The 27786-nt window shown below is 39.8% G+C and overlaps 1 protein-coding gene across 6 annotated transcripts; it reads right to left on the bottom strand.

Annotated features, from left to right (window-relative positions):
• Positions 1 to 627: 627 nt before the first annotated feature.
• CPSF6 (cleavage and polyadenylation specific factor 6) lies at positions 628 to 27459 on the bottom strand. 6 transcript variants are annotated; one of them, XM_015856175.2, is made up of 11 exons: positions 27310 to 27458; positions 20031 to 20240; positions 18291 to 18394; positions 17219 to 17364; positions 16529 to 16702; positions 15658 to 16162; positions 14332 to 14424; positions 13258 to 13373; positions 12787 to 12940; positions 11579 to 11773; positions 628 to 4170 (listed from the first exon to the last, which is right to left on the bottom strand). In XM_015856175.2, the coding sequence occupies exons 1-10, from the start codon at positions 27367 to 27369 to the stop codon at positions 11584 to 11586; spliced, it is 1752 nt and encodes a 583-aa protein (XP_015711661.1). In that variant the 5' UTR covers positions 27370 to 27458; the 3' UTR covers positions 628 to 4170; positions 11579 to 11583. The 6 variants fall into 6 exon arrangements, with proteins under 6 accessions (XP_015711661.1, XP_015711670.1, XP_015711679.1 ...); XM_015856184.2 differs by having other exon boundaries at positions 11579 to 11770; positions 27310 to 27457; XM_015856178.2 differs by having other exon boundaries at positions 1544 to 11447; positions 27310 to 27459.
• Between the last annotated feature and the right edge of the window lie 327 nt (positions 27460 to 27786).

Raw genomic sequence — 27786 nt, 5'->3', positions numbered from 1 at the left:
CATGAGAACATCCAACTGAGAAAATTCCCCATACAACTAAGATGGTTTGAGAAGTACCCAGCAGGTGAGATGTGTTCCAGGAGGTGGCTGCGTGGCAGCGCGTGGGAATGTAACACAAAGCATCCCACCCCTGTCTGTAACGCTCACTGCAAGGCAGTGCCGTAAACAGCTGCAACGGGAATCACTTCTGCATAAGCACTGTGACTCATTAGCCTGCTGCAACTGGGTTCAAAACCTATGGGCTCCACTACCAAAATAATTTAAATCCCAAACAAATCCATGCAGCTTGTTTCCTATGCCAAAGTATTTTAGAAAGTATTCATTCTTCTTTATGCACGTGGATCTGCACTTCCCTGGGATCTTGAGTGGTTTATACCTCAATGCAGAAGCAGTTTAGCACCCTGGATCTCGGGAAGGCAGCAGCCAAACGTGCAGGTTCTACATTTGAAGCCACGTGACAACCCACCTCACTGGGCATCGCTCTAGGAAATTTAAGGCTGTATCCTTACAACACAAGAACCAACGACAGACTGCATATAAAATCCTATAAATAAAAATAGGGGTGAAGTCTGTTTGACCTGTACACAGAGCATATAGATTAAAAAAAGGAAATCGGGAATTACATGGTTCTATAAATGCCATATATTTTTACTAGAAACACAGATGACAAGTATGTACAACATGTAAATCTGAAGTTATCAACAAGTTAACTAGGAAAACATTTACAAGCATTGTGTATGCAACTAGATCATCAGGTAAAAAAGTCCCATTAGAAAAATCTAAGCCTCACCAGTTTCAAAGGAAAAAAAAACAGAGAACGCTTCTACTCTGAAGGGAAAAAATAAAGCAATAAAGCATCAAGCTGGCCTAAACTTCATAAGGTATCTCATGTAACAACAGCTACCCCAAGCTTTCAAGCCACGCTGAAATAACAACCTCAAGTTCTGACAAACGTTTTTCATAATGCAGTCAGAACCAAAGGCATTGGCACAGAAAGCAAAAAGGGAATGAAAGAAAAGGGCTGTACAGTTCCCAAAATGGTATGTTCTTCTCTTGAAGAAATGTTTCTGACCTGTCAAAACATACGGTCCAGTAGAAATTTCACTAAGGAAAAAGAACACCTTACTAAAAGGAAAAAAAAAAAAAAAAAAGCAGGCAAAAAAAAAAACCTACTGCAAAAAACTCTCCTGTCACTGAGATGCCACCGCCCCACCACCACCCGCTGTGGGCTTTGTCTCCCAAGACTAAGGACACACAGCCTTACCCAATTTTCAACGTTACTTATAAAAACACTGTTCAGAAGAAATATCAACTATTTCTTCACAGACTGTTTAACCATTTCATCAGTAAGAGGAGATGAAATACAAGAGTGAATATCAAAGAAGGTGGCAGGAGCCACCATGGCACCATCACCAGGCAGTGCAGTGCCCAACTGCCGTTTCCTGAGCACGCACAGGAAGCCACCAGTCATACATAATAAACCCAAACCCAGTACAATTGTATTATGGATCTGCTTACACATGATGTGCATCAGATATATTCCTTTTTGGTGTCTATCAGGGTCTTTGGATCTTTTTCTGTACAGATTACTTGTTCCATTAAAAAAAAAAATAAAAATCTAACAAAGCTCACAGTAGCAAGAGTACTATCTAAATTGTGACACGGTGTGCCTACCAGTTCAAACTCAGTACTCAGAGAACAGGTAGAAATAAGGGGCTTCATGTGGGGACCTCTTCTTCTAAGCCACAACACACTCAGTTTAACCTGTGTTGTCTTCTTCCTGCTAATTTTCCCCTGCTATTTCCATTGCCAGCAACAGAAATCTGCACGAGAAGCTACGCTCTGTAGAAGAGCAACAGTCTCCTTATACCTATTTCAGTGCGGAATAAAATATCAATTCCTGCATAAAATGTTCTTGATTTTTTATCTGGAGTTATAATATAGTTCTGCAATGGAACGTTACTTACCTGCTGTCTCTCCAGCATGAGCTATTCCCCATGTGACAGCTACAGGCAGGTTATTCTTCCCCTAAACTTATTACACGCAACAGTAAACAATGTTTTGAAGTAAAAAATAAAATTACAACAGTATTGTTTGTAACCAACACCTATTCACAAATAGCAGGAAATGAGTCGTGACTCATTAGATACAACTTTCAGTTTACAAAACTTTAAAAGGCAGCTTTCATTTGGAAACAGGTTCAAGCAAACATTGCAAATATCTCCTCAGTAGCAAATAGTTCCATTAACACCAGCGATCCCATGCGTGAGGATTTGAGGTACATAATTTAAGGAAAAAGAGGGGAAGAGGGTCTGGAGGTTGCAGCCCAGTCCAACAGCATCAATCTGGCTGCAGAAAATTCGGCCAAGGGTTGGTGATAAAAAATATAAGAGCATTTCAGACTTAAGCAAAGCTTCTGCAGTTGTACACGTTGCTACTGGTCCCGACTCAGCAAAGCAACAAAACCACTCACTCCGCACAAATTAGCTTAGAGCATATGTTTACATTCCTTGAAACGGGCAGAATGTAGGCACATGCTCTGGAAAACCAAGTGGATTGAAGTGCTTTCCTGAACAGGAGAACAGATTTTTAGGTCTGCTGTAAAACCTTCTGAGAAAGAAAAATCAGTAAAAAAAATAATAGTAATAAAAAAAGAAAGAAATGAAGAGCTGTCCAAGAGTTGCTTCTTAAAGCCATCTGAGGTCTTGAAAATAAACTTAAAGCACTAAGCACAGCTACGCTACGTGAATCAGTAAAAACTAAGAATAAATCAGTTACATAATGATTTGCAACAGACAAAGAATGAGCCTTTGTAACAGGCCTCCAGAAAAGGAGTTTTTCCAAATTAAATTAATCTTTTCCATTCATTTATTCTTACTGAATTTTTCAAACAAATTTCTTGTAACCGGAGTTCAGCCTCCACGCTAAGCTCCAGCAAACTGTTTTCAAGTAAATTTACAAAACCTCATTTGACGGATTTAATTAGCGCTGCTTTTTGCAAAGATACCTCAATATTGCCCATCGTGGGCCACGGACATACAGGTGTACCTTCTGTTTCTTTCATATGCACGTGTGAATGAACCCCAAAGCATTAAGAAAGTATCAAACCCATAAAGTCTGAATAATGGAAACATCTCCTTCCTCCTGTCACATCTAATATACAGCTATTTACAGACTGTCGCAGCCTCGAGGGCGGAGGGAAGGGAGAAACACACAAGCACTGGTTCTATAAAACTGTAAACAACTGCAGGATTATTATTATTATTTAAAGCTAACCTTTGCACCCCTCAATATGAACAGTTTAAGACCATGCAAACAGTTTGATATGAACGGCAGCGTCGACCAGGATCAAGACTGTGTGAAAGAGCATTTTCAGTGCGCTCCCATCAGAGACCTGGGAGCACCTTCCTCAAAGCAAGAGAACGCGAAGAGCTGCAGTTTTTACAGTTTTATACGTCAATGAGCAAGTTCACAAGCCACCTAGGTAAACACTGCTAGAAAGCAAAATAGCATTAAAGGTTTTTGTGACCACATGTCTTCGTATCAAAATTGAGCGTGTGAGAGCAACATTAGTAAGTTCAACTCACTGAATGCAAGATTAGGTTGAGGCATATGCAAGAACTATTGCGATGTTTTTAAAGACAGCATCAATGTTTTCATTGTAACATTATCTTTAAATATTGCTGAGCACAAGACTTTCCCTGAGGTGTAAACATCAAATAACTTGAACAGCTTTACACATCAGCCCCATTAAACAGTTTATTACAACACTACATCTACTGTAATCAAAGTGGTGCTGTGTACAGACATTATCATATGAACATTTTAACATGAACAAACTACTATAAAAACAAGCATTTACTTGACTTTTTTCCAATTGCTCGCACATTATAATTGCCAAATGTATATAACCAGTAATGAAGTTGCAAAAGCTATAAGGTTTAAATCACACAGGTTTCCCTCAAATAAAACAGTTAAGCAACATTAAAAAAAAAAAGTAAAAGAGCTACTGGTTACCATGTATGCAGATTTGCTTTATTCAGATCTATTCCTGTTCATTTTATCCATGAATCCTTACAGGCTCAGTTCAATCACATGAAGCAAACTGCCGGACAAGCATCTTTCCTTGAAGAACGTATCTTGTCTTGTACGCTGCTCCTCTTCCTTCAGCTGTAATGTGTCAAAATTTGTGATGTAGATTTTGCTAGTCCCCATAATACACAGAAAATTGTTGCCTTATCTATACATACACAAGTCGTGCATCTACTTCACCATATGTAAACTAACACAAACTAGCAGGAGCAGTAGCTACTTGTTTGTGCAATTGCTTTAGGATACGGTAATTAAAACCAATTGTACAACAAAATTGAAAGAATGTGAATCTCACACTTGGAAGTATCCAGTGATAAAGGTAGAAATAGCTACTGTTCCTGTGACTGATGGAAACATTTATATAGAGCGTTTACTAAAGTATGAATTCTGAAAGAATAAACCAACAAGCACATAATGTTATTTTGCCCACAGCTAGATTTTTACATTTTTACCTACTCGCTTACAGAACTTTTAAACCCATTTAAATTTGACATTTAAGCGATGCACTGATTGTATCATGAAGTGGGTGGCTCACAGCCCAGTAAAATTTGAGAGTGCATAGAATTGGATAGCGGCACTTCCAAATTTCCAGCCTAGTGGCAAGCAGGATGGACTTGACACCTAAAAATACACTCACAGTTTGATCGCACAAACCCACTCTTCAAATAATACAATACAGACCTGCAGGTCTCCTCCTGCCCTAGGAAAAAAAACAAGCCCCTACTTCCTACTCCCATCTATTTAGGCAAATGAGGAACCACACCATTCAAAGTGAATTACCGTAAGAGTTCACAGAATACTTGGGACGGTATAATTCCATACACTGGATTTCAGTTGAATTCCATTACAGAACAATTGACTAACTTCATTTCATTAATCATTCACAATTTCAACATTCAGTAATTTCAAAATAATTTAAATCAAGTTCTTTAAAAACCCAACACATTTAATTGTTCATTTGAAAAACAGACATTTAGAGGAGCAATTTCATGAACGTACACCAGTACACAGCTGTCAAATATTCTTTTGCTATTGCAATTGCAAAGCAGTTGGGAAAACAAAACATTCCACGTTTGTATAAGTAATTGGCACATTTCTTCTTCCCTTCCTACATGTGATCGTTAATGGTGACGTTAAAAATAAGAACATAAAACGCAAGGAGCTTAGGCTGCATACCCTCCAGTATTTGGGTAAACTAATGTAATGCTGAAGCAGCAACTGGAATTTCATTTATTTGCAGCCTTTGTTCTCAAGTCATCAACCAGTAACTACTCTGGAGAAAGTTCCCTCCCCAGAGGCCAAAGTTTCCACAGACATTACATGTTTTACAAATGAACTTTTCAGAGGCTCAGTGACAAAGCACCACACCCACAGGCAGACGCATTCAGAGGTGTGGGCTACATCAGCACAAACCAATGGGAGAATTTCAGGTTTTAGAGGACAAAAGGTATGACAGCTGTGAGACTGCATGTCAGAATTTGCTGCTCTCGTGATACAATCGCTGCGGCAAGAGTTATGGATCTTGAGTACTTCTATGGCAACAGTTAACAGATCCAAAGCACCATGTGTAGGATCAACAATACTAGCATGAGAAAGCTTTGGTTCCTGAGAATAATTTGATAGTTTTGTTAGGTTACTTATACAACTACAGGAACTTTCAAGAAAGCACAATAAGCAGTATTTATGAGTAGTGCTTTCTAGTAGGGATCCTAAGATGGTTGATACCACACTAAAACTTTCAGTATTTTTAATTTTAAAAAGCACGTGGCCAACTAAAATCCAAAGCGGTGCTAATTTTAATTCCAAATATTCTGCCAGTGCATCCCGGCAATAATCAGAAACCTTTGCGGTTCCTAAAGGAAGAAATGTATGTATGGATTATACCTTCGCTCTCAGCCTTTTTTAGTATTCTACAAGCAAATAGAATATAGAAGCAAGATACATTTCAGGGAGAAAAAGATGGAATCTCTAGTCAACCCTTCGTTGCAATGCAGTTTTCCACCTGCCATGAATTCACACGAGCTACCTGTCCCAAGCACGTGCCAGGTTTGTACAATTTAACATCATACAGCAATCAGTTTCTCAGCATTTCCACTAATGATACCCAAAGAGCAGACTTATCTATTGAATAGTTTGTCGTGGTTTAAAAGCTAAGGAACATTTCACAAATGAAATCCCAGAACTTCAGGGATCCAACATCTTTATGCAAAATGCAACTTAAGCATTGCTTTTAACACCCAAAGACACTCTTACACCAAAACCCAAGTGATTTCTTTTATATATATGTATAAAAGAAGATATATATATATCTTATATAAGAGTATATATAGAGTAACAACTATTTTTTTCCTTTAATTCCAATCATCCAAGCAAGCATGTGAAAATTCTACAGCAATTTAAAGCCTTATGTGCATACATCTGTCTGTTTATAATAGTGATTTATTAGATAGTTTCAGAGACTGAATTTCAATCTCACAAAACAATTGCAATTGAGTAAAATGCATGGTACATATTTTTCATCATATTCCAGTAGCGCCTAAGTACTAATGTAGTTCTTGTTTATTTTATTCTATACATGGGGGAAAAAATATACAAAGGCAAAAATCCCATTTAAAAAAAATTAACTTAAACTAGGTTCCAGATTACCAGAAACTTCCGAGTATTGTTGTTTACCTACAACAGTACAGTGAGAATTAAAAAATTTCAAGCTTGACACTGTGTTTGCCATTCTGCGCGTCAAGTGAGACACGCGTCAGTCTTCGCCCATCATACACGTAGAAATTACCTACTCTACCATCGCTAACAACTCTTCCATTTGCGGTATTTTCCCCCATCCTTTATTAATGTACTTACCTGATATCTTTGACTTAGTGTTGCTCTTAAATGAAAAACACCAAGACTGAACAACCTCCTGATGTTATAAACAATATTGTATGGACAGAAAAAGAACACTCCCAAACTACAGTTTGGTTCATTGCACGCTTCTCCTACTATCCCAGCCCGTCTATTCACCAAAGACAGATGATGAGTAGAGGTACGTTCAGAAAACCAGATTTTTAGTTTACAAATTCAAATGCTATGAGGTTGGAAAGCACCTTTCACATTAATATATGAGGAAGACACAAAAGGTAGATCAGGCTGCCACAGGAAAACATAAAATGAAGATTGTTCCCTCTCTTATTTTTTGGAAAAGGAAATCTTACTTCTCAAACCACAATGAGCAAAATGAAAAAAAAAATGAGCCTGTTTGTTCTCTGGAGAATGCTGTACAAAACCCATGCTTTCAGTGCAAGCAAATTATTTGTTTCAAGTGCTTTAATTCCTTTTAGACAAATTTCTTATGGAACTTTCATTAAGCTCAAATTTTTTGAGACTACCAATTTCACAAAGCAAGGGGAAAAAGCACAGGCCACGAGGAACAGAAAAATACGTGTGTCTTGAGACACTTCAGAAGGCAGTAAAATTACAGCAGCATTCATGAGAAGAAGTAATAAGACTTTCAGTTCATTTGGTTTTCAAACCATCATATCACCCTCAAGAAAATAAAATTACTAAACATTAAGAAACAAAACATATGCTTCTGTAAAGCACCAGAACAGCTATCAAACAGACTAGAGGAGGTATACAGAACAATGGCATTGTTAATCTCTTACAGTCTAAAGTGGATTTCAACTATTGAAACAGATGCACAGTGCATAATTTCTGTGGTAAATGCTAGAAACATAAAAAATGCCAACCCCACATAAATTCTTCCTCAAAAATACACATAAAAAGAATAGGTAAATAGCACTCACTATAGCTCAATACCAGTAAGATCTGGAACCGCCCTAGACAGGTACATGCATATCCAGGGTCTTGAGCAATGCTCCTACACAATTTACTTGAGGTTGCTTATTATTAAAGCTCATTATTAAAAGAGTTTACAAAAATAAGCATTTTCCTATTAATTTTCTTAAAAGTACCATTTCCCCTCCTACTGACATTAAAAAATAAAATAAAATACAACCATATTAGTTCTTAAACCACTCCAAAGCTGAAACTATTTCAGATACCTGAGAGCAGTTACTGAAGAAGCAGACTAGCCTCAGAAGTGCATTTGTACAGATCATTTTGCTTACAGTGGTTTGAGAATAGAAAAATCAGAGAAAAGCCATGAAAAAATGGAATACAAAGTCTACATACATCATCAGCTGTTACAATGTTAGTGTATTTTTTCCTTGCAATTCAGTCCAAATCCAGCTTAATTAAGAAATCTCAAATGACCCAGTAACAAAAACATAAAATGAGAAACTTAACATTCAGCAGTTATAGAAATTCAGACAGATTAAGATTGGGACAATGTATCAGCTAGAAATACATCATTGAGCATCAGATAAACTAAAAGAGAAAAAAAATCTGTCTAAAAAAAGAATCCGGACTTATGCTGATGAAGTTACAATACTATTCTGTTTGTACACATTCATTTTCCTTGTTTCTTAATCCTAAACATCATTCTGTTAGTCTCTTAGCTTTCTCAACTAATACAGTTCAGACATTTGTCTTTTAAATCCATCATTCTTTTATATCTATAGACTTTCTATGTGCAAAGGCAAGATAGTTTGAGAAAATGTTTAGTTCACAGCAACTCTGGAGAACAGGTTATTAATGCATGTGAAGCCTTCCTCAAGTGAAGGCACATAAGAATCTTGCAAGAATTTAATCTTAAATCAATAAGTGTACAAACAGAAGTGTAAATATTTACTATGGTACATCTGAACTTTTAAAATAGAGTTTTATAATGAATACATTCATTAAGTTATTCCAATTTAATCCATCTCTAAGTGTAGTAAATACAATACATAGTGAATTTCACTGTATACAAAAATATTCACATCTAAACTAGATGTGTAACACCTTTTTTCTTTTCTTTTTTTTAATATGCCAGTACAGTATCACATTTATGACTGTAAATACACACAGAAATAAGGAGAAGTACAGGTGCCAATCAGAGGGTGAGGGCACGCAGGCAACTTTGTGTTACTTGGTAAAACACAGTAATGTGGGGAGTGACTCTTCAGCACTGCTGATGTTTATTAAGTGACTGAGATTGTTAAATCTGTTTATGAAAATTAACTAATGTAAAGAGCAAAACAACAAAAAAAATGTATGGCAACATACATCTTGGTGAAAGTGAAACATACAAACCAAAAGATCACTGCACTTTGTGTGTGTGTGTATATATATGTATATGTATATATGCATATATATAAACAAAACTACAGTAAAACCCCTCTTCATTTAGACAGAAACAAGACAAAATGTTTACAACTTAACTTCTAAAAAAAATATTAAACATCTTCATTTAGATGTGGAACATTTAATTTGTTCTTTAAATCAAGCTCTTAGAACCTATATATATTCTTTGTGCAAGGGAATCTTACCTATGCAACTCCTCTGTAAAGAGCTCCCAGCACACAACGAAGCCAAAGGAAGTTGCATATACAAATCCCACCTGAACTGAGTCCGATCCCATGATAAGACTAAATGTAATTTTGAATTTTTTTTTTTTTTTAGATATTACAAAATGCAGCCTAAAGGTATTGGACATGTTTTGTTGGGGTAGGGAATCTGTACTTGGCACAGAAACTCCACATAAGTATATACAATAGTCTAAATACACAAAAATTGTATTAACAAAGTACGTCAAGGACAAAAAAAATAGTCGCCAAACCCCAGATTAACAATTTTTAGTATAACTTGCTCAACTCCAAAAGAATTAAAAAAAAAAACCAACACCAAAACCAACTCTGGAAGTACATCCATCATTCAGTTCAGTGGTTACCTCCTAGTAATAAGAACTATTTGCAAATATCACAAATAGTAATTCATGATAAAAGGGCAAAATACAGCTCAACAAAAGAAACTGCATTTACTTCTGTTAAATCTGTATATTTAAGCTTTGACATTTCACAATTAAAAACCACAGTTGCTATTTTTATGCAACTCCAGAATGATTTCTACCAATCCGTTTTTGATGACAAAAAGTGGCATTAACAGATAGATACTACAGCCAACTTTATTTCAGTTGCCACATTTCTCTTCTCTACTTAAGCCTTTGACTCTCCATCTCAAGGCACATTACTGCTTTTCTAGAATATAACATCATCAAGGTTGGAAAAGACCCCTAAGATCATCTAGTCCAAACAAATAACCCAGCACGCCACTTAATAATTAGTAGACTACAGAATTGAATTGGTTCTCTTGGTGACACAAAAGCCTAGTATGTAAAATAAGACATTCAAATAATGTAAAATTATAGGAATGCTTCCACTTAGGAGTAAATTACAGTTTACAGGATTTCTAATGAGTTTTGCTCTGTTTAACTTCTGCAAATTAGCTCACATGAATAAACATCACAAGAAAATCTGGAAACTAAACCTGAGAGAAGACATAAGAAATGGAAGCTGGGCAGACAGGCAAAGTCTGCTGGGTCTCAATTTGAGTGTAGGTGGAGTGGGAAATTCTTCTAAAAATGGAAAAGACTTTTGCAGCAAAAATAATACATAGGGTTCTTCTTTCCCCCTAATTGCCAAATATAAGGAATCGTGAGCAGCTCGGATTACCAGTCCTCAACACAGTACATTAAAGGTGAATGTTCACATAAATTTTAAAGCTTTTAGCAGCACACTAAAGAAAGCATTATTTAACCTGTTACTTGGTAGCTGTTGAGACATTTGATGCATGCAAGACTGTAGATACATGAAATGAAATAACATTTTAGTATGTGAATAATAAGAACCAATCCTCGCATCACACACTCATTTACTAGTCTTCAGAAAATGAGTTTACTGTTCAGAGGAGGGAGGAAATGACAAAGCAGGGTGATGAAGAGAAGCTGACCATAAATCTTATTGGCAATAACACCTAAATTTAGCTAGCAGACAGAAAAAAGTGAGAGGCCACATTTTTTACAATAAGGTCCAAAACCCAGCTACATTTCCTGAATTTGAGTAATACTTACTGAAACAAACAAAAAAATATCTACCTGTGTAAGGACAGCACCACCATGTACTTGTGTTCCCTACATTGAAGTAATACTTACATGATATACAAGGGTCTAATTGCTGCAGTAGACTTTTTTTTCTTTTATAATACAAATGAAAAACACAAACACAAACCTTTTAGGATTATAAGAGAGCAGAATTACCAGCCTGGCTTACTGCTCGTTAAGAATTAATTCAACTGCACTTGACAAAAATTGCAAACATTACTACCATCTAAAATTAAAAAGGCACGCCAGCTGCAGAAGAAATCACATCAATTCTCCCTCCCAAGGCCAGTTACCTGTCATTACTTACCTAAGTTCATTTCAGATGCTAAAAGAAGAAAGTAATTTATTATATACTGCAGGGCCATTGAAATGCAAGCATTCATTGAGTAAACAATCCCAAATCTAGAGCAGTAACTTCAGTTACTCAGTAACAGTAAACAAAAAACAAACGCTCACCTTCTTTAGCGATGGCGATATTCTCTCTCTCTGTCTCGTTCTCGGTCACGATCTCTATCACGATCACGATGTCTCTCTCTTTCTCGGCTTCTTTCCCGATAATAGTCATCGTGACGATCTCTGCTACGTGATTTATGGCGTCTACTTTTTTCTCGTGACCTACTGTGGTCCCTCTCCCTGGATCGTTCACGTCTTCTAAAGAAAATTACTTCATTACTTTTATTTTTTTCCCTCCCCAAAACACAAGCCACCCACACGCCAGTTTTGTATGCTGTTGATTGGTATGAACTGGACCAAAAAAAGACATGAGAGAAATATCTCCTCAGACATGAAAAAAATTGCTCTGCATCACAGTGCAGAGACATTTTTTGTATAACATGGAAGATGGCTGGGGTGGTGGCTAAGAACAGCTAACAGATATTAAGATGCCACCTACTTTCAAACCAGGGAGAAGTCAGAAATTACACATTCAGAATGGAAGACAGCTAAGATCAGCTGGACAATGTACTGTGCCTCAAATGATCCCTACAACATGGCTGCTCATTGGCTTTCTGAAAGTGTGGGCCAAGGTTAGCTACCTGTGTTTTTATTACTCAGCATCAGCTACTCTACTCCTACAATATCCAAATAAATCAGAAGTTAGAGGTTCAGTGGCTGTTGCAACTCTGAAAGGGCTGTAAATAATCAGTAAGTAGAAGACTGTGCATTTTAAACCTATTCTCAGTTTTTTGACTGCATGAGAAGGAATAAGAGGAAAAATCATTCCGGCCATCCTCTTTCCCTTGCCAAGTGTGACAGGTGAGGAGAAAGTTACTATGAAGCAAAATGAAACTGATAATAAATAACCTCTGACTTAATTTTCAATAGAAAATAGTGATTAAAATTATATGTTGTATATAGTATACCAGACATATGACATCTGAATTGATGAAGATAATTCAATTCTGAAGTTCATTTTTTTGCAATACTACCATATAGAAAAGAACACAAACTACAATAAGTTAAAAAGCTAGCTGGATCCACTTTAAAAACAAGAGTCAATTAACAGATTATTTAGACTCAAAAGTTATATTTGTTTCTCTCACAAACTTCTTGTGCAGCTGAGCAAATCACTAAGGTTCTCACATGACTTAGCTCCTCCTCTGTACACTTGTCTTGCCCCACACCTTCCCTTTCACAGAAGGGCAAATGGAAGAGGAAAGTTTTACCTGGATCCAGAACCATAGGACTTGGATTCGATTCCATGAAGGCAGTCTTGAAGAGAGCTAATAAGTACTTTACAACGATCATCAGCAGATACTTTGGACTGTTTAATTAAGGAAATTGCAGTTACCAGGGTCTCTATAGCACTTCCATAGTCCCCTGAAAACAATATAAAATCACGAGAAAATTATGCCAATTAATACAAAGGTTTTTATCTGTAATAATAATACAATTCGGAATGCTTTCTTTCAATAGCCTCCCAAATCATTTACTAGAGGACTAAACATTATAACACTGCCCAGATCAGTACTCAGAAGGCATTCCCAAACGTCAGCTGGGTTACAGTACAAAAAGAGTCATAGGTCGTACCTAAATTCAGCATTCTAGAAGGAAGTGGCATGAAGGCTGCAGGTTTCCTAACACAATAACTAGAAACTCTTTTTGCTTAGGCAGAATAGAAAGCAAGTTTTACTAACCAGCACTGGCATCTGATACAGCTCTTGAAATGGCACTGCTCGAGATTGCCCTATTTCTGTTCATGATTTCTTCAAATTCTGCTTCACTTAGAGGTGTCCTTGCAGCATCCATCTCTCTGTAAGCAAGAAAAATTAGTATTTACAAGGTTAAGAAAACCTTAACAGAATATCATTGCAATTTTAACAATCCAAGTTTGCAACTTTAAGCAAAATGACAAACAGAAAAGAAAGCAGGATCTGGGTTTGTGTTAAGGACCATGTTACAGTATAAAATCCTGAAAGCTTGAAAATAATAAGTTAAAAAAAAAATTATCACATCTGCTAAATGAGTAGTTTTTCTTGTTCTACCAATCTAGTTTGAAGATTCAGCAGCACTTAAACCGTGCTTTACAAATATTTAACATTTTCATAAAATCCTTCAAGGTATCTAAGCAGACATTACACCAGCTGAATGGATGCAGAGATACACATACACGGGTAATGCAACTTTCAGCAAAATTAGAAATCTCCTTAAGACAGTCTTGGAAATAGAACTATATGATCCTGTTTCCCAGATTCTTAACTAAGACCAGAGGGCTGTAATTTTTAAAAAGCAAATAAAGTCTGTCATCATTAAAACACTCAATTTTCTGAATGACACCAACATTTTACAGTTAATTCTAGGTTTTGTTTCTGGTCAAGTTCAAGGTGCACCAATTTCATCTCCCAATCACAGTAAGGAGGAAGCAATTAAAATGAATACTTGCACTCACTATACTTTTTAACTCTGACTATTAGCTATCCTATACATTGATTCTAAAGTAACAAAATTTACTCATACAAAAAATTACCCACAAGTTTTGCAGTGTTTTATTAGCCAGTCTCTGAATCATATAGAATATCTGAAGAAATGCATTAGAGACAAAAGCTGAGACTGTCAAATTGACCCACTGCTTGATATTTCTAAAACAGTGTTAGTTCCTCTGGTAGAAAGAAAACGCAGAATAACAAGCAATACTATCCTCTTAAGTGCAAGAAGTGGAACAAGATCCTATAGCCAGTTTAGCATAAGAGGAAATGTCTAAAAATTCATACCTCCCTGAGTTTTGAGTATTATTTTTCGTGTGCCTCCCATAGAATGGAATATGTAATTTTTCTCTTATGGACATGTTATTTCCAGTGAAACGCCTATGATATATAATTAATGACAATTTAAATAGTTATGGATGATAGTCTTAACATTTTTATTGAAAATAGTGGACAGAAGTTATTCTGTCCTATCCCCATTCCTTCCCTCCCCAGCCATTCTGTAAACTGCAGACAACTTAGATTTTGTCCATCAAAAAACACAAAGCACCTTATTATATCTCAGGCAATTAAGCCAAATGCTTGAATTTCTACAACTTCTATAGGAACACAGTATGTACAATTGTTGGGGTTTTTTTCAACTTTGTGCTCACATGTAAAAGGAAGAATCAAAGTGCCTTTGCAGGAAACACTTTAGGCAAGAGAAGACTCTCTCAACAATATCAGTAAAATCACAAATGAAAAATTCACACGTAACTGCGTAGAAGGTATCTCTCTTAAAATTAGACCCCAAAAGTTCTAAGGAATGGTGAAAGTATGTTGAAAATGAAGACAACAGCGGCATGACAGATGCTTGAAAGCACAAATGCAAAAGCTGTTTCAAACAAGATGTGAAACGCTTCACTAGTCAAGTCAGAGGGACTCAAAAACCCCGACCCAGACTGGATTAACTACAGAAAAGGCCACTGCTACAAACACAGAAAGACTGTACAAAATTACAAGTAGCTTAACAGGAAAGCAAAACAAAAGTCTTGCAATAAATTCCCACTCAGCTTTTGAGACAAAAGCTAACTTTTAATTGAACCCTTAAGAAAAAAGGAACAAGCCGAACTGCTAGAAGATGAAAATGACATGAGCTTGGTGTGGCACCATCCTCAACACATGCACATATTCAAAGAGAACACCAGAGCATTTTACAATGACAGCTTGCAAAGCAAGATGGCAAAGGGACAAGTGAGAATTTCAAGTTATGACAGCAGCACAACCAGAAGCTACTGGCAGGAAGTGATATAAGTTAGCATGTAGAACACACAGAATGATGATACTGTGAACAATGTACACAAACAGTTCAAAGCCGAAAAGGGAAAGCAAGATTACTAGCAATGCATTTTAAGGTTTTCTTACTGCTACAAACACACTTATGAGTTCATTCACTAAGAAGCGAACGGGCAAATCTCATGATTGCAGGGATCCCCTCCAGCTTTGCTGTTTTGTTTTGCTTTTTCCCCCTTGTTTACTTTTTCTAACATTTGCATTAAAAAGTTTTTAAAAAATCCTGTGTTTCCTACAAGGAATAAAGTCTGCCATACGGCATATAACACCAAAAATACTCACCTTCCAGGTGGCCCATAGTCACCTCTGTCATATGGTGGAGGTCGGCCATATGGATCTGTTGGAGGTGGGCCACGGCTGTCTGAAGTAGGTATGCCACTATTGGCAGGTGGGGGGAAGAAAGCTGGGTTCACATGTGGTGCAGGAGGTGGAGCACCTGGAGGTGGCCCGGGGAGATGTGGAGGAGGAGCGAGAGTCAGGGGTGGCCCGAGAGGGCCGGGTGGACGAGGGGGAAATGGACCCGGAGGTGGAGGTGGACCCTGCTGAGGTGGTGGCGGACCCGGTGGCGGCCCATAGCCTGGAACTGGAGGTGGAGGGCCTGGAGGAAGTGGCCCAAGAGGAGGCTGACCAAAAGGCTGTCCTGGAAACAGAACTGGTGGTGGTGGGCGGTCACCACGATTAGGAGGTCCAGCTAAAGGAGGTGGGAGGACCTGACCAGGAGGTGGGGGGCCTGGTGGGCCTGGTGGACCAGGAGGGCCTAAGGGTGGACGTGGGGGAGTTTGTCCAGCTACAAAAAAATAAATAAATAAAAAGTTAATAAACATGAAGAAATAAAAGAGTCACAAAAATAATTAAGATCTTGTCCTTTTTTTTTTTTTTTTTTCCTCAGACAAAAAGCCTTCACTGAACAATTCACATCTTGCACAACACATGCAGAGCTCCACTTTTGGGTCCAGTATCTTAGATATATTTATAACTGGTTATCTATACTGAAAGAGAACATTAACCTGAAAACAGAACCAACCACTTCAAGTTTTTGGTAATTCTATGTGCCTGCTTACTGACCTTAATTTTTGTAATTCCCAAATAAGCATACTGCATTAATAAAAGAAAATAAAAATTAAACTGAAACCCTCCACATTCAGTATTTTACCTGGGAACGGTGGTGGTGGCCCTCCTGGCCCTGCTGGTCCAGGGAATCTGTCTCCACCTGGAATGGCACCTGGGAAACGGCCTCGCCCTCTATTACTAGGTGGAAATGCTGCTCTTGAGCTTCCTCCTGGAGGACCAGCTTTACCTTCCCCAGACATCTGGCCAGACTGTGTGGCTGCAGTGGAAAAATGTCATTATGTAAATCAAAATAGTTTAAAGCTTTTCAATTCTTCTAAAGTTTTATGTAGCACTAAAGCATCACCTTGATCCCCAGTACCACAAAGGAAAAAACACTTTGCTAAGATTCAGCAGCATTTCAGTATCCCCACACCACAAGAATGGAAGTGTAGAAACTCAGTCCATTAAGTTAGTCTAATCTGCCTACAAATGCTGCACCTCTACTTCTCCAATCTTAAGAAGAGTCTTACAAAGCTGCATAATAAGCACTTCCAGCAATTTCTCCTATTAAAACCACAGACATAAAAACACATTGAATTAACTGTTTTGTTTTCAGTTTTTAAGGGGATCTTCTACTTAATTTTTTTAAAACAAAGCTGCAACTTCATTCACTTAATACTTATATAGAAATCTTTAACTGTGCAGAAATTATCAGATACTGAGAGAAGAACTGCAGGACAACTTCCGGAATAAACTTCCAATCTTTCCAAGATGGCACAAGAGAGAGACTTACTTTTCCTTGACTGCATTTCAAACTGACTCAGAAATTGTTTATTACAAGGAGTCACAACAGGATTCTGCCCATGCAGTTCTCTTTTAGGCAACAAATCCATCAACTTTTTGGAGGATGCTTCCGATCCCACACCCACAAGGGCAAACCTGAAAGGAAGAAAAAAAAACAGTTACACTGCAGTTTTTTTGTTTCCTGGATATCCTGATGCCTCATGAATAAACACTTAACACAGTGAGCAAAAGAATGCTTGAAAAGAAAATACAGAATCTTCCACAAATCTTAGAGATCTTTTCTTTTAGAGATAGATAAAGTAATTCACTCTAGGACACAGATGAAAAACCACAATGTAAGTCCAAGATGCAGCAGTGTAACAAAGGTAGCTTTCTGACACAGCATCAATATGCTATCTATTGATTATTATAACCAAGTTGTTATTAAGAATTCAATGTGTTCTCGTGGCTACTCTCATTAGTAATGATGAGAGATGAAGACAAAATTATGTTAGGAAGATTAGACTGTCAGCAAGGAACCAGCTCAAGTGCTTGCTTTCAGCAGTTAATGGAAAAACAAGCATTTAAAATCATTCAATAACAGGGATAGGATAGGAAAAATTTATATTATGAACAACATACATCACCACAACACTAACTGAAACTTAGGAATAGAGTCTTCACATATATCACAGAATCATAGAATGGCCTGGGTTGAAAAAGACCACAATGATCAACTCATTTCAACCCCCTGCTATGTGCAGGGTCCCAGACCAGGCTGCCCAGAGCCACATCCAGCCTGGCCTTGAATGCCTCCAGGGATGGGGCATCCACAGCCTCCTTCAACAACCTGTTCCAGTGTAAATGCCAATAAAATTTAACTCATTAAGAAGTATGAAGTAATATTCCCATAAAATTTATGCCTGGAATTTAATTAGCATGAATTAATATACCCAATCATTGTTGGATATTGATAAACAGAGGCCATAAGTTCACATACTGACAGAATAATTGGAACTCTTTCCCCACTTAGACCCTCCTAAACTTCAGTCGACTTACAGAAAAAGCAGAAGAGATCTTACCCTTTAGATTGGCCATTAGCACGGTTTTCAAAAAACTTTATCTCCAAAATATCATTTACCCCTAATGAATGAACCGCTTCAGTTAAGTCTTCATCTGTCGTCCACTGAAAAATATAATATTCAACTATGAAATCTTACCTAAAACGACAGCACTTTTCCACGCTCTTACTTCGAGGTATAAGTGGTGAAGAGGAATGCTTTATACAAGTTGTTGGTATTTTCTGACTCTCAGAGGACCTTCACCTACACTATACAATGCCCAGAAAACTCATTTTTTTAAGTACTCACTTCCTCACAGGCCATGCTGTCCAGGCCCCACAGCTCCACACAGTAAACCAGCTCATGGGTACTGAAAAAATTCCTGAGTAACTTTCTGAAAGCGCTTTTCCCAAGAGTATTAAGCCTAAACTGAACTATTGAAATAACTGCCACATTTTTTTACATCCTTTTTTTCCCCTCCCATTGATTCTATTTCCAAACCAAAAATCCATTTTAAGACCACATTAGCACATATGCTCACTCCAACAGCTTTAACTAGTGAGAGCCTAGTAAACCACATAATATTTTGCACAAAAAATAACAATATTTTCAGATTAAAAATGAGAAACTAGCACAGAAAACATAGTAACAACTATTCCATCTTAACCAGACCTCCTTCCTGCAACTTTCTATTAGCTCCTATCTAACATTCAACAATTTCACACATACTCGGAAGCATACAAGACATTTATACCCATAGTTTTCTTCCTCTTCCTGTAACTCCATCACCACTTTAAATTCTATGTGGGAAGTACAAAGCAGGCTTTCAAGATCCTGAATTACTTACTGACCTTCCTCAAATCAAGACTTCTTTAAAAGATTAATAAATTACTTTGCTGAGATCTAAACACAAAGAAAATAAATACGATAGTAACGCTCAAACGAGTTAAGTCTGCTTTTAGTGGGTAACTTCATTTGCAACGCCAGATGACGAGTAACGGGTACAAATTACTGCACATTGGCTTATCTACTTTAATTGTGACATTTGACTTGGATGAGCTCAGCTGATTGCATTCCTGTATTTTAGAGAGGTACAACGGTTAAGTCAATGAACTCCCTTCACTTAGCCATTAGCTACTGAAATTAGGTTAGTATACTAAGTAATGAAAAACATTAAGAATGCATAAGGCATTCTTTCCCAAGCTTCCACCTAGCAAAAACTTATTCAGAAGGAAAAAAAAAAAGAACATCAAGGAGGATTTTGCTTGCATGAACTCAATGAAATGGATTTCAGGTAAAGACAAACCAATTCCAGTTAATTTAGCTGTTGCAGAACTACTTGCACTTCTGTTGTTTAACTACAATCGATTTTAAAATACATTAATGCTGACTAAAGGAATTATCAGAAGGGAAATGGTGGCTCAGTGAGTTACCCCAGAGATGTTACTCCCAGGAATGCAGATAAAAGCTTCAAGGCAAATGAAAACAGCTTTGTTCCAAGAATCAAAAAGGAAACAAGAAAAAGGCAAAAAAAAAAGTAAGAAAATCCCAGATAACCTTGTTTTCTTCTTGGTCTAAAACCTTCAGTAAGGGCTCACTTAAAACTGGGTTTGTTTAATAGTTTTAAAGTATCTCCAAGTATGAGATATTCGATATCTTATTCCCCTCCTTCATTATATTCTCTGAAAAGACAGTCCTTTAGATTTCACGAAGAATCACATTGGCAATTTTCCTACACCTGGGTAGGAATAAGATACTCACCCAAGTAAGGTTTCCAATGTACAAGGCAATTCTCTTTCCAGTATACGTGTAGACAACATTTGGTGCAGCTCCTTTACCTACATCGTCTCCAACTGAAGGTGGGAGAGAATCCATGTAGTCACGATCTTCTGGGGCATCTCCATTATTCGCAGATGGAGAGATTACGTCATCATACAAATCAATCTGATCATGCCCACCATATTCAGCTTCCTAAAATACATGAAGCACCTCGGTTATATTTAACATTAAACACTTCTCAGAAACAAAATAGTCCGACAACTGCCACTTTCCACAGACAGTTTGGCCCAACACCTACACAACATCCGTAATGAAAAGTAAGCCCCGACTTCATCCATATTTAAATATATAAAATCCTTACATCTTCTACCACATGTCGAACTGATAAAAACAAAAACACAGCTCCAGCAACTGCTATGTACTGAAACACTATTTACCTTGTAATATAAGCAGGAAACTAAAAAACGCGAGCTCTATTCCCACAACTACGGATGTGAGCAAGTATGAACAATGTGCAAAGCAACAGGCTAATAGCAGCTAGTGATTTTTGTCATGAAAATATTTGGTAGAAGGAAAAAATCAAACCCAAAGTGGTCTGAATTGATATGAAATTCTGTATTTCAGATTTCTTCTGCATTCCTAATTTGATTTTTATCTCCTTGTTCATGGAGAGAAAGAATGGAACTCTATGTCATTAAATTTAATAAACTGTTGGGTTTGTGTGCATTACACATTTATTTATTCCTGGGCTACAAAGGAACTATTCAACAACATCAAGCCAGCCTCTGGAACACTCTGGTTGAAAAGACTGTCATGGGATTTCAGAGTGAATCACCCCATCCCTCAGGTTGGTACAGTTTACAGCACAGTTTTGTCCAAGTGAACTGGATTCCTTTCAGAGGGAACAGAATCATGAGTTTATTTACAAAACCTCTGCTTCATATGCTCGACAACCACATACTACCTGTGAAATGGGAACAGATGAGTCAAAAATCAACCAGTGGTCCTTTGGATGCCTTTGAACTGTAAGACAGGAAGAAGTATTTGGTCCAAAAGACCAGAGAAAGTTTAGCCTGAGGCAGACCATGTAAAGCAATGCATCAGGGGAAAGGAAAAAAAAAAAAAAAAGAAAAAGAAAAAAAGAAAAAAAAAGGAAAAGAAAAAGGAAAAACCCAACATTTCCCATGACACATTTAATTTCATACACTTCCATTCATCATTCAGCGGTCCTGAGGAGGCCATGAGGACAATCAGAGGGCTGGAACACCTCTCCTATGGAGGAAGGCTGAGGGATCTGGGCTTGTTTAGCTTGGAGAACAGACTCCAGGGATACTCCATTGGAGCCCTCCAGTACCTGAAGGGGGCCTACAAGAAAGGTGGGGAGGGACACTTCAGCAAGGAGTGTAGTGTTAAGACAAGGGGTAATGGCTTTAAACCATAAGGTGGCAGGTTTAGACTAGATATAAAGAAGAAATTCTCCACATTCAGCATGGTGAGGCATTGACACGGACTGCTCAGCAGAGCTGCAGTTCCCCATCCCTGGAGGCGCTCAAGGCCAGGCTGGATGGGGCCCTGGGCAGCCTGAGTTGGTGGGTGGCAGCCCTGCCCATGGCAGGGACTTGGATCTGGTTTGTTTGTTTGAAGGTCCTTTGCAATCCAAACCATTCTGTGATTCTGTGATATTCTACAGTGATCAATTCCCACACTGGGATGCTGCTATCCAAGCAATCACTTATGATAAAGCAGCCCAATTTATCTCAAAAGAGGCATCAACACAGTTTCTACTGACAGGGAGGCAGACCACTGTTGTTCCCTGAAATGTTACGGAAAAAGCTTAGGAGAGCCTTTATATTGACATGCAAAATTTGCTTCACCATAAGCAAAGGTTGGAACTTCAAACATTCTCAGAGCATTCCTGGACTCATCCACAATGATACAGAACAGAAACCGCCTCACCAGGTTTTTATCAGAGATATTTCAGTGGCTGTTATCTTGTGATTCTCTATCTAGAAACCCACACAAGCATCGTCGACAGCGTAACTCAGAATAGCAGATACTGTGACTAGAGAGGATCAGTGTGGATTCCACCACAGCAAACAAGCTGCAAAGCGAGCAATCTTGGCTGAAAACCAACTATATCCACAGCCATCCTCAGATGAACAGCTCTCTTGAAAATATGAAAACATTCATTATTCGCTGCTGCTGCTCTTAGAGAAGATATCACTGGAATAAATAAAACCAGATACGCAATTTTTGGCTTTGTCACTCAAGTAGGTTTGAACTGCACTGGCCCAATACACAACACTGAACTTCAACAAAAAATTAATGTTTTCCCAAGTGAGTTTATCATCACTGAGTTAATAAAGTTTTGTGTTTTCACTCATTCTGTTCAGTTCTCCACCTACAGCTGATTTCTCATATCATTGTAATTAACGAAACTAAAGCCAAAGAACTGCCTGGGACAGGCTGAAACATGCTATCTGACGGTAAGATCAAGAGTGATGTCACAAGGCAACTAAGGAAATCCTCTGCTAAACACGCAGCAATTCTTGCCATTTCTGTGTGTAGATGATGACTTTAGGAAAGAAGAATGCAGCCTAGGAGGCCAAAGCCAAACAAGCAGCCACCAGTTTTACAGCAGACGTATGCTGACCTCTGTCTCTGAGAAGGTTGAGGTCAGCACTGCCAAAACACCAACAGGAGCAGGTGAGAGTCTGCAGCTACGCTGTGCTTCCTTACTGGCAAGAAACTCCTCCGAGCTGGATTGAGTTTCTGTTCCATAGGCTTTCAGATCACCATCACAGCACAGAAAATCAGCAGAGCAGTGCAGGTTTTGACATCTTCCAACTTCCTTAAGTAAAAGCCATGGAGCGTGAAAGGATTTCTGGTCATCGTCATTCACACTCTTACAGATAAACATCCTTACAGACAGTCAGCACCATCAGTGCCACTCCTCCTATACGCAAATCAGAGCAGCAGTGTTTCCACACATCACACTTTAACAAGATCCCTATCTGAAATCAAACAACGTTTGCTCTGGAAAATCAGGACTGAAGTTTCACTGTCGGTGTTACTCAGTCTCGGCTTCAGTGAATACAAAGGGCATTGAAAAGATACACTGTCAAAAACTTGCCCCAGACGAGCTGTTTTCAACGACCAGTTCCTCAGCCCTTCCCATGTATTTTGTGTTTTAATCACCCCCTGCAGCACTTTGCAACATTGAAGTAGGAAAGACAAACACATGGAGCATCACCACCATGTCCAGGAGGGATAAATTAAAAGCGATACTTTGTTTTGAAACTTAGCAGCCTTCCACTTGTGCATGGCAAAAAATACCTGGGTTCTCCCACTCCTCTTACAAAGGAAAACAGTCCTTTTTTTTCCTCTTTTTGTGTGTGTGGGATTAAAAGTTCTTTGAACTGTGCATTCATCTGAGATCCCCTTCTTCTCTCCGTTCTATTTGAGAGTCAAATGCAAAACTACCTTCCCAAAAAGATATTAAAAGCTGAAATCCCATTTAAATCTTTCTATAATTTCTGAGAAGAGCACTTAATAATTAAAAAGCAAATTCTTCACCTTGTCCTTTACTGCTATTTCAATTCAAAGTTACAGTATGTGCAGTCAAAAACGTTACATGGATGCTAACAATCTCACTTTATAAAACATCCGCAGGTCCTAAAAAAGTATCACAAGTTGAAGGAACAGGCAGAAGTCTTTCTGGTTTTGATTAGCTGTCTGAATGCATAAACAAACTGGAATAAAACAACAACCCTTGATGTTCCCAAAACAGCACACAGCCCGTGGTGGACAAGTTTGTTAGGCCACGAGACTCCCATTAACTTCAACAGGCCCAGACGTCCGCAGCAGAGCAGTCTAATTCCTTGGCTAATGTAAGAACTCACACAAGGCCAAAAGCATAAAGGCAGTGTAGGCAGTGTCACTGTTTGCATTGTAGCAAAGCTAACAGGCCCCAGCTGAGATGGTCTCAGGTTTTCTTTGCAGCGTGGTATTTGCAAATAACAAAGGTTATCTCTTACACCCAGGGCCCTTTCAGTAGATCTCTTGGTTAGTAGACCAAGACAACCAAGGAAAACCAGCCATACATAGAAGTAAGGCATCTCACACTCTTTTTAAAGAGCGTTTAAAGAGTCACAACCAAGACAGTACTGCCCTTCTGAGTAAAAATGTATCATGTCACAACATGCCCGGCCCCTCCAAGGCAGCAACTGCTTTCTTGATGTAACGGCTGTTTTTAGTTGTTACTTTTACACAACCAATAATGATCATTTATTAAACAAAAAGTATTTTTCTTTGTGTTCCAGACACAAAGTCGAGAGAGTAACATGTTCCTAAGACTTCACAGCCCTTGTGGTTCCCATGTAAGAAGCCTCTAGGCTGCTTTCTCCAAGACTATTGTGCCGTGACACTCAGTACTCCCAAGTACAAAAACACACTCTTAACACTTTCTAAAGCACCTCTAATCTTACCGCGATCTTCTGCCACCAACAGGATGCTTCGGCCATCTGTATGCAGATAATGCACAGCATAGACCTGCATGGAAATGGTCAAAGCAGAACACACCACACCACACATACTTCGTACAGGTCACAAGTGATGCGAGCAAAAATACTGCGGTTATGGGACTGTTGGTTCAGAACATGACACTGCGTAAATACAAAACACTGCTGGATGGGGAAGTCAGCTGAGAAGACAAATTATCAAGAAAAGAAGGGGAGGGGGAAATGAAATGGGAATTAAAACCAATTTAAATACAAGTGAGGGGAGACAAACTGAGTAAAGCATTAGACACAAGGACAAAGGACACAGTTATGATGAACAGTAGGTTAATGAAAGAGGCAACACAGGCACATACGGTTTTGATGAGCGCCAGATGGGAAGGGAAAGTTGTGCTTTCACTGCAAAGATGTGACTTCAAGTCCAGCCAGCCAGTTCTTTGCAACCTGCAGCTGGCTGCAAGACAGGTCTCAGTTTTCATTCAGTTCAGCCAGCCTGAAAACCTGGGGGCTGGAGTTTTTACTTCAGCCTTGTAACCTGGACTTCATCTAGTGCTAATCAGGTGGAACATCCTCCCACCTCATAGAAGCAGGCAGAAAACAAATCCCCAAATGGCCTCAAGTTGCACCAGGGCAAGTTTAGGTTGGATGTTATGAAGCACTTCTTTACAGAGAGGGTAGTTAAGCACTGGAATAGGCTCCCCAGGGAGGTGGTTGAATCGCCATCCCTGGATGTGTTTAAGAGCCGTTTGGATGTGGTGCTCAGGGATATGATTTAGCAGAGGGTTGTTAGAGTTAGGGTACTGGTTAGGCTGCGGTTGGACTTGATGATCTTTAAGGTCTTTTCCAACCTGGGTAATTCTATGATTCTAAAGAGCTCCAATAGTGAGCACATTGAGGCTCAGAGCAGGACAGAGCAACGAAGGGCTCACTCAACCACGAATCCTAAGAGATTTATTTCCTACAAACACAAAAGTGCTGTCCCAGCTTTACTAATAAATACAGTTATACCGTATTTGGAAGAATGAAAAAAGCTGCACAGCATGTTTCCAGTCCCTGCTACCAACAAAACTAATGGAAGGGGCTCCTGCAGTCCAACTAACACTAGCAAGCGGACACAGCACCACACAACTCAAGAGCAGTATGTTGTTTTACATATAAAACAAATTTTCGTTAGAAATACAGCATTGCATAAAACACCTGTTACATAAATTACCATCAAATTGCCATCATTTTCCCCCTACAGCATTAGAGAATTGTAATCTTCACCCCTCCGCAGCCATGCTGAACTGTAAGTCCTCTCCTATTAATTCAAGCTGTCAGCTTCAAATCAGAAACCCTGAATAGAGGTTTCAAGAGGACTCATCACAATGGCATCAGAATTAGAGGTAGCAGCGCTGTAGGTGGTAACAATTGGCTTTTGTTCCTGCTCTGCAGAAGGAAATGGAAAGTGCAGAGGTGCCAATCTTTGCCAGTCCAACTTTCTATTTTAATGAAATACAGTTCAGCTGAGTAGGTTCTGAGACAACATGAAAGCCCCAGAACTCAGGCTTAGAAAAGAAGAAACAGAAATGTCTTGCAAAAATTAAAGCAAGTAAAAAATCTGTCTTCACTGAGGTTACAGCCACAAACTGCACCACTTCGAGGCCTGCCCCCTATACGAATTTACACAAGTACTACTGGATTCAAACTATCTTTTCTGAAGAACTTGGTTTGTTATCACTTTTTTACGTGGAACTGACTAACACAAAACCAAAGCTGCTACAGAAGCTGCTGAGATAGAATCAGAGAACAGCTTGGGCTGGCAGAGGCCTCAAAGATTATATTTTATGCTGAATGGTATTTGTGCTGTACATCACCCCCACGTAAATTCATCTAATGGGTCTTCAGCTGTCAGGGAGAAACCTGCACATGTCTCTGTCATCTGCTCACGAGGGATGGCGTAGCTATATGCTATACCTTCAGGAGATTATCGATCTAAATTAATTTACCGACAAATACTGAAAGAAATAAAGTTGCTGGTAACATGAGCTGCGTATCCCAACCCTGCCGCCTGCTCCCACTCCACACAGGCAGCACTATGGGACCTGTTTTAGGGCAGTGCAGCCAGAGAAGTGCGGCACCCGCACATGGAACAGATGTTCCACAAACCCGACGACAACATCGCCTTTCGGTGGGAAGGGAGGAAGGCGGCTTTGGGGAAAGGCGAGTGAAAAAGAAACCAGAGAAATCAGACGGCAGTGCAGGAAGTTGTGCGCGTTACACCGCCACTTCCTCACACAAATAAATCCCCTCGGCTCACCAAGAGCCCGAGCATTGCGGGCACAGCCGGCGGGCGGCATTGCTGCCAGCAGCACGAGGCTGCGCTCCCCCGCTCCTCCCGCGCTGCGAACAATGGCCGGGAAGGGGCCGCTGTCCCGGGCGGGACGGCTGTGGCGGCACAGAGAGCGGGAGGGAAGGCGCCCGCCCGCGGCCTGTCTGCCTCCCTGCCTCCTTCCCTCCTTCCCTCCCGCCCCCGAGCGCCGCCGCTCCCCGCCCGGCCCAGCCCCGATCCCCCGCGGGCCGGGCCTGAGGCGCGGCCTCGCTCCGTCCCGTTCCGTCCCGCCCTGCGGCGGGGCGCCCGAACAATGGCGGCGCGGCGCGGCCCGGCCCCGCGCACAGGGCCCTGCAGGCGGCGCGGCGGCGAAGGCGGGTGAAGAAGGAAAGGAAAGCGAGGGGAGGAGGAGCCGGGCCGCTCCGACCCGTACCTGGTTGAACTCCTCGCCCACATCGGCGTAGATATCGATGTGGTCCACGCCGTCCGCCATGATCCCGCCCGGCCGCGCCTCGGGCCGACCGCCAGCCGCGCCCGGCTCCGCCGCCGCTGCCGGGAGGGGGAAGGTGCACGCGGCGTCACTTCCGAGCCAGGAGGGGGAACTTCCGGCGGCTGCCGCTTCTTGGGGGGCCGCCCCGCCCTGCCCGCCCCTTCAGAGTGCAGGGAAAGCGGCCCGAGCCCGCCTCGGAACACGGCGAAGTACGGGGCCGCTCCTCAGAGCCCCGCCGTTCCCCCTCAGCGCCCCTGCCAGGTCGCGGCGCGAGGTGCGAGGATCGCCCTCGATCCCGGAACACAGTGTGTTCTCCATTGTGTGTGGTGTTTCTCATCCGAAAATAAAGTTGCCTTTTGACAACGAGAAGTTTGTGTTTCTCTAGACCGGGTTGAAAGAGTGTTAAAGACCACAGGTGGA

This window comes from Coturnix japonica, chromosome 1, assembly GCF_001577835.2.
Source record: "Coturnix japonica isolate 7356 chromosome 1, Coturnix japonica 2.1, whole genome shotgun sequence".
NCBI classification, from domain to species: domain Eukaryota; kingdom Metazoa; phylum Chordata; class Aves; order Galliformes; family Phasianidae; genus Coturnix; species Coturnix japonica.
This window is presented reverse-complemented; position numbering and strand designations above follow the sequence as displayed.